Consider the following 7500-nt stretch of genomic DNA (forward strand, 5'->3'; position numbering starts at 1 on the left):
CGTGCGCGTGCGCGTGCGTGCGCGTGCGTGGACGTACGTGGACGTGCGTGGACGTGCGCGTGCGAGATAAAACAACTAATTGTTTAAGACGGGTTCAGTGACTGAATCAGAAGTAGGTAAATAAAACACTTGTTTCCAAACTCATAACGAACAATATACTTTAAATGTTATATTTTTGCATACGTCTCTCTCTATAACACGAACGGCCGAACAAGCAATCTAGATAAAGGCTGATCGCCAAAATACATTTAACATTCACGAAAACTGAAACATAACAGTCGCAGACAGGCCCATGCAAGAAGCCAGTATTTCCGGGAAACCCGCACGCACCTCAAACAGAATTATAAACCAAATCATAATGCGTGTGATAAAGTACCTCTAGAGAAAAAAAAATAATAATAATAAAATTTTAAAAGCTGGGTTCATTCCCGGTCACCTTTCTTATCTCTTTTCTTCCTGTTGACCTCTCTAATCCGCCACGAGTGCTTATGAACTTCCCTTTTGGATTATCTTGTCGTGAAGCCGGGTTTTTTTTTTCTAATGAGGAAGGGGATCGGGAGAGCAATATCTGGTAGACGCGCGTACGACGAAAGAACTGCGTAGGAAAGAGAGGGAGAAGGAGAGGGAGACGGAGAGGGGAGAGAGGGAGAAGGGAGAGGGAGAGGGAGAGGGGAGAGGGGAGAGGAGGAAGGAGGAGGAAGGAGGGAGAGGGAGGAGGGTAAGAGGGAGAGGGGAAAGGAGGGAGTGGGGGAAGAAGAGAAAGGGAGAGGGGGAAGAGGGAGACGGAATGGAAGAGAGAGAGTGAGAGTGGAAGAGGAAGAAGAACAGGGAGAGGGATAGGGAGTGAAAGAGGGAGAGGGAGTGAGTGAGTGAGAGAGAGAGAGAGAGAGAGAGAGAGAGAGAGAGAGAGAGAGAGAGAGAGAGAGAGAGAGAGAGAGAGAGAGAGAGAGAGAGAGAGAGAGAGAGAGAGAGAGAGGGAGGGAGGGGGAAACGACACAAAAATATAAAGAAGGAAAGACAATGTGTAATCCTAAAATTAGTCTGTGTTCTCAACTCTATCTAAGTCGTTTTCATCCGTTTTAATCTCTTGGGAAGTAGATCGGCTCTCTCGGGAAATCCATATATTTCACGCTGGGATATAGGTTGGTGTCAAAAAGCGGGATTTGTTGTTTGTATGCGATGGTATGTGTGCAGGATAAATTAATATGTAGTTACACACAGACAGACACACATAGAGACAATTTTCCATGCACGCACGCCGCGCGCGCAAACACAACACACACACACACACACACACACACACACACACACACACACACACACACACACACACACACACACACACACACACACACACACACACACACACACACACACACACACACACACACACACACACAATCACACACACACACAATCACACACACACACACAATCACACACACACACAACACACACACACACAACACACACACACACAATCACACACACACACATCTACTCCCCATCTCCTCACTACACTCATCTCTCCACATCTCATCCCTCACCTACACACTCCACATCCTCTCATCACCTCCACGCACACCACACACACGCACACACACACACGCACACACGCACCACACACGCACGCGCGCGCGCGCAACGCACACACACACACACACACACACACACACACACACACACACACACACACACACACACACACACACACACACACACACACACACACACACACACACACACACACAAATGGTATTAATAAATGTTAGCACGCTTTTCAAAGGCATATCCAAATTTACGAATCAGAGACCCAAAGTACAACCCACCATACACCATTGGACAACGAAAAAATAGCGGATGACTTAATCCTGTAAGTACACAAACATCAACTCATATTAGTTCCCAACGGTTCAAATTACTTCACACATACTTGCACAGACTTTATCCTTGGTTAGCTTCACATTAACGCAAACGTTTCTCCTCGTCACTTCGCACACTAATCAGCAGACGTTTCCCCTATTTAGCTTTGCACACTTATACGCAAACGTTTTTCCTTATTAGTTTCATACTCTTCCGGAAATATTAATCCCCCTTAGCTATACACACTCACACGCAAACGTTTTTCCTCGTTAGCTTCACACGCTCTTGCGCAAACGTTTCACCTCGTTAGTGTCACACACCCTTGCGCAAACGTTTCATCTCGTTAGCATCGCACACCCTTACAGAAACGTTTTCCTCCTTAGCTACACACACACACTTTCGCAAACGTTTCCCCTAGTTAGCCTCACACTTACGCAAACGTTCCCCCTAGTTAGCCTCAAAACTTACGCAAACATTTCTCCTAGGAACAAACGTCAAACTGGAAGAACTCATGTCAGAAATCGCAGCAGTGAGCCAAGACGCCAACAACAACCTCACTACTGTTGCACAAGAACTCCGCTCAGACATCGAAAACCTGAAGACCATGCTAGAAAACATCCAAACGTTCATCAAAGGAGGTACGATTTTCAACATGGCCTTGGGAAACAACGTCTAAGCTTCTTTGGAGAACTGGTACTAAAGATGATACTTATCACTGATGTAAAAATAGTGGTAATGGCTCTTTGATCACATTACAGGTGCGAGGACTAGCAGAGATGCTCCTTCAACTTGTGCTGATAATCAAGGTAAGCGTGTGTGTGTGTGTGGGGGGGGGGGGGGGTGAATGAGTGAATGAGTGAGTGAGTGAGTGAGTGAGTGAGTGAGTGAGTGAGTGAGTGAGTGAATGAATGAGTGAGTAAGTGAGAGAGAGAGAGAGAGAGAGAGAGAGAGAGAGAGAGAGAGAGAGAGAGAGAGAGAGAGAGAGAGAGAGAGAGAGAGAGAGAGAGAGAGAGAGAGAGAGAGAGAGAGTGATTGTGAGGGACTGACTGACTGACTTAGTGAATGACTGATTGTGAGTAGGAAGTGTGAGTATGAGTGAGTTTGTGAGTGAGTGAGTGAGTGAATCAGTGAATGAATGGTTGTGAGTAATGAGTGAATAAGTGAATAAATGAATAAGTGATTGATTGTGAGTGACTGACTGACTTAGCGAATGACTGATTGTGAGTAGTGAGTATGAGTATGTGAGTGAGTGAGTGAGTGAGTGAGTGAGTGTGTGTGTGTGTGTGTGTGTGTGTGTGTGTGTGTGTGTGTGTGTGTGTGTGTGTGTGTGTGTGTGTGTGTTGTGTGTGTGTGTGAGTGTGGTGTGTGCTTGGTGTGAGTGTGGTGTGTGTCTGTGTAGTGTGATGTGTTGTGTGAGAGTGAGTGATATAGTGAAGTGAGAGTGATTGTGATGAATGATAATGTGAGTGAGTGTGGTGAATAAGAATAAGTGAGATGTGAATAGTAAGTGAGAGTGATTGTGAATGAATATGATTATGAGTGAGTGATTGTGAATGAATATGACTGAGTGAGTGAAAGTCAGTGAGTGAGTGAGCACATGTGTGCTTGGTTGCACACATGAGTGGATGAGTTACTTAATATATAAACTTGAGTGTCAATTTTTTTTTCACATTTTTTCGTGACACACTCGTCTTATTCAGATTCCTATACTGCTTTCAGATCACAATGTTCTTCCTTTCCATTACAACTAAACCATATGCAGGGTAATGAGTACTTACAATATCTAACCATCTTTTGGTATGACAGTAATGCTTGCTTCCATGGGCTACCTTGCACCTGTCGAGTCTGGAAAATATGAGAACAACACAGACTGCACCTGGGTTATTGAGAGACCACCAGGCTATAAGATCAAGATCACCTGGCTGATGTTTGCCCTGGAGAGGTGCACTGACTGCAAGTGTGATTACGTTGAGATCTGGGACGGCACCTCAACCAAGGAGCTGATTGGGGGGTAAGTACTTAGGGGCATAGGACTTCTCTTTTAGGTAAATGAGGCCCTATTTTGATTTTCTTCTTAAGTATGAAATACACAGACTTCTGATAGTTAAAGATATTTTTCAGTTTTCAGCTTTTCACATTTTGTATGTATAATAATACAGATGAAGGGTAAAATGGAAGAGAACCAGTTTTAATATTACCTGAGTTTCTGATCACTCAAGATATTTTGCTTTTACTTGGACAACCCAATTTAAAAGTATTTAAAATGGCAAACACATGCTTTTAAAATTCATAATACCTGATTGACTTGGCCTTATAATAATCTTCTTTTTATATTATCTGTAAAACATTCTAAAAGTTACTTTAGTGGCACTGATCCTTCACATACTAAATACTTTGTTACACTCATAAGGAAATCAGTTAAAATAAATGAAAATACTTTTGTTCATCATTCACTTCATGAACTGCACTAATGAAAGAATAAGCAATCATCATTATCTTATTTGCTGCTTGCCCCTTACAAAGTTTATATCTGTCCAGGAGAAGATTTTGTGGATACTTGGACCCTCCCACCATGACATCCACAAGTAACAGGGTGGAAATTAAATTCCACAGTAACAGTTCTGGAAATTATGCAGGCTTCAAGATTAAATATGAATCAGTAGAGGGTAAGCATACATCTTACATGCTTCTATGTGCTATAACACCTGGCACTGTACTTTTTGGGGGGAGGGTTTCTTGTTTTTCAACATAGTATGAAGGTAAATAATATATATAAAAAGCATAACTCTACTCCATATACATTTCTTTTCTTTCAAATACTGACAAAATTAGGTAAGTGTTAACATGATTACTAGCATATTCAATGGGAATGTTTATTTTCGTTTTTTCTCCTCATACCATGTTTTATTAAGAGAATACATATTTTCATCCCTCATTCAAATGATATTAATATTATTTTTCAGATTAGGTGTGCAGAAAGTATCATAGCCACAACTCTCTTTAAAGAAAACTTCAAGTGAATAATGTAATATGCAAACAAAGTGCCATTACTTGTACAAGATACATAACAAATCATTTCTTCAAAGAACTGTACTGAAATGTTTGACAAAACATTATACAACTATATTTCATCAAGTGTTTTCCTGATTCCTACAAAACAAAGTTGGAGAATAACAATGCATGTTCAAATATAAAAAGAAAATCTATGTATATCTATATATGTGAATATATATACTGTACACATACAAACAGATGCAGATGCAAGTTTCTACACACATCTGTAAATGAACAGGACAAATAATATACATTCTTCCATACTTTAATTAATTTTGCTTTTTTCTTTGCATCACAAAATTTGACTTTGCTTTTTATACAAAAACTACATTTTACATATACTTCCCCATCTCTCTCAGATAAGGAAAAAAAAAATACTTTCATAAAATTAAGTGCACCTCAAATATCTAAAGAAAATAATCACTCCTCATAAAACATTTTTATATTCCATATTTCATTTTAAATGTTCCTTCATCTCTTCCTGTTAAATAAAGGACTCAAAGAACACATGAACAAAGGCACAGACAGAGACAACAAATTTAGCATGAAATTGCATAAGATATCAAAAAACAACAAACAACAAAATTTTAAACATAAAAGATTTTATTCTGTAAGTATATGATAAATACTGTATGTCGTATGAAGAATACTGTAAGTACATTGTATGAGGAATAATGTAAGAATTCTTTATATAAAATAATGTGACCTGATGAAGCCAAAGGATGGCATTTCTTAGTTTTAAAAAATGAATAACACCACAACATTACTCAAAAATTTCTGCCTCTCCTCCTTCTTCATTAGCCATGTCATTTTCTGCCTGGTCAGGTGATACCATGGGCTTCACCTTTATGGGACCATCAAGGGGAAGGTCCCATGGCTTTGGGGTTTTAGGGGCCTTCAAAAGTTCTTTCCGCACGCAGTCTCTTGTTCTGGATGCTCGGGGCCGATAAATCCTAGCCTGTCTCTTGCTTGTACGATCTGGGTAACTGCCCTGACGTCTCTTCTCCCACACCTAATATAAATTTGATAAATATAAGTATTGCAAAAAATGTCCAGAAGGTTTGGCATTTTATGATACACTCATAATCAACAGAAAATCTAAAAACTATATATCAGATTAAAAATGTATGTCATTAGTATATCATAATTTACATAATGAACATTCTTATCCTTATGACTCTCAAAATTAAGTAATAATTACCTTCTTCATAACAAGGGATCTTTTAAGATTTGTGATGCCCTGTTTTCTTCTGTATACATTAATACCAATTCCCAGATTAATGGGAACATCATCTTCTGAGAGATAACTCTCTCCATCCATAGACTTTGACTGGCTTTCTGTGTCTTTCCATGCAAAATTCATATCTGTGCGGTCCTCTTTACTCCTTCCTTCGAGCGTTTCTTGGGATCGACCTCTTCCTCTTCCTCTTCCTCTTCCTCTTCCTCTTCCTCTACCTCTACCTCTTCCACTTTCATTTCCAGTTCTACTTTCACTTCTAATGGCACTTCCACTTCCACTTCCACTCCACTTCTACTTCTACTTCTACTTCTACTTGCACTTCCTTGTCCTCTCCCTCTGCCTCTTCTCCTTCTTCTCTCAACAACTTGGGTTCCATCAGCAGCCTGAAGCTCACTGCACAAATTCAAAAAATAGAATAAAAATTCAACTGTACAGCACTGGCAGATCTAGAGAATTTTATATAAAAGGAATAAGGGAGAAAGTGAGAAAAATACCTGAAAATTAGAAGTTACATATACTGTATCAATTACTTCTATGCTATTATTTGTTTTGATGATGTGAGTTGATAATAAGCATTTTATAAGAACTGTTTTAGGAAGTAAACATTTAGAGGGACAACAGGAGATAAGACTTAGAGTAGAGGGGTGGAGGATAGATTCATATTTCTTAAAACATGTAAATATTGAAAGGATTCCATGAATATAGCCAAAAAATAATACTTAAAATATATTACTAAAGCAACTGAGATACAAAAGATATATTGCATTAATGTAATTCTTTCAAGCATAATTGACAAGCTCTTCTCATTCATAGTTTTTTTTCTATATTTACAACTACACAACTGAGAGTTATTGCTTTGCCTTTACCATACCATCTAATGACTATAAGAAAGAATGAGGAAAATTTGTTGACATTTTACACACTTTAAGTTGTAGAGTGTAATCATGAAATTCTCTGACATTCTTTTAGTTTTTCAATCTTTAATCCTGTACCATTCTTTTATCTTTAATCTTGAATCAATTTTAAGAGACACTATTTATGAAACTACAATAGATTTCTCTTACACTTCAATTCCAGGCTGCTTAACAAATCAGTCTGATTTTTGTACTGTGTTTGTGTGTGTGTGTGTGTATGTGTTTTGTGTGTGTGTGTATGTGTGTGTGTAGTGTGTGTGTTGTGTTGTGTTTGTGTATGTGTTGTGTATGTGTTTGGTATGGTGTATGTGTATGTGTGTATGGTTGTGTGTGTATGTTGGTGTGTGTGTGTGTGTGTGTGTGTGTGTGTGTGTGTGTGTGTGTGTGTGTGTGTGCGTGGTGTGTATGTGTGTGTGTGGTGTGTTTGTG

General features: G+C 39.2%; 2 protein-coding genes across 3 annotated transcripts in view; one reads left to right on the forward strand and one right to left on the reverse strand.

The window, feature by feature from the left end:
* The window catches only part of LOC119575088 (cubilin-like), a 7093-nt gene extending 2099 nt beyond the window's left edge, over nucleotides 1–4994 (forward strand). For both annotated transcript variants that reach the window (XM_037922486.1, XM_037922485.1), the window contains exons 3-7: nucleotides 2349–2501; nucleotides 2622–2669; nucleotides 3670–3874; nucleotides 4402–4529; nucleotides 4827–4994. In XM_037922486.1, coding sequence (XP_037778414.1) covers nucleotides 2349–2501; nucleotides 2622–2669; nucleotides 3670–3874; nucleotides 4402–4529; nucleotides 4827–4831 — 539 coding nt within the window. In that variant the 3' untranslated portion in view covers nucleotides 4832–4994. The remainder of the gene's footprint in view (nucleotides 1–2348; nucleotides 2502–2621; nucleotides 2670–3669; nucleotides 3875–4401; nucleotides 4530–4826) is intronic.
* LOC119575089 overlaps nucleotides 4026–7500 on the reverse strand; it is a 4190-nt gene continuing 715 nt past the window's right edge. The window contains exons 2-3 of the mRNA XM_037922487.1: nucleotides 6119–6550; nucleotides 4026–5929 (exon numbers count right to left, since the gene is read on the reverse strand). Of these exons, the coding sequence (XP_037778415.1) occupies nucleotides 5681–5929; nucleotides 6119–6280 (411 nt within the window). The 5' untranslated portion in view covers nucleotides 6281–6550 and the 3' untranslated portion in view covers nucleotides 4026–5680. The remainder of the gene's footprint in view (nucleotides 5930–6118; nucleotides 6551–7500) is intronic.

Source organism: Penaeus monodon, chromosome 7 (assembly GCF_015228065.2).
Source record: "Penaeus monodon isolate SGIC_2016 chromosome 7, NSTDA_Pmon_1, whole genome shotgun sequence".
In the NCBI taxonomy this organism is placed as follows: domain Eukaryota; kingdom Metazoa; phylum Arthropoda; class Malacostraca; order Decapoda; family Penaeidae; genus Penaeus; species Penaeus monodon.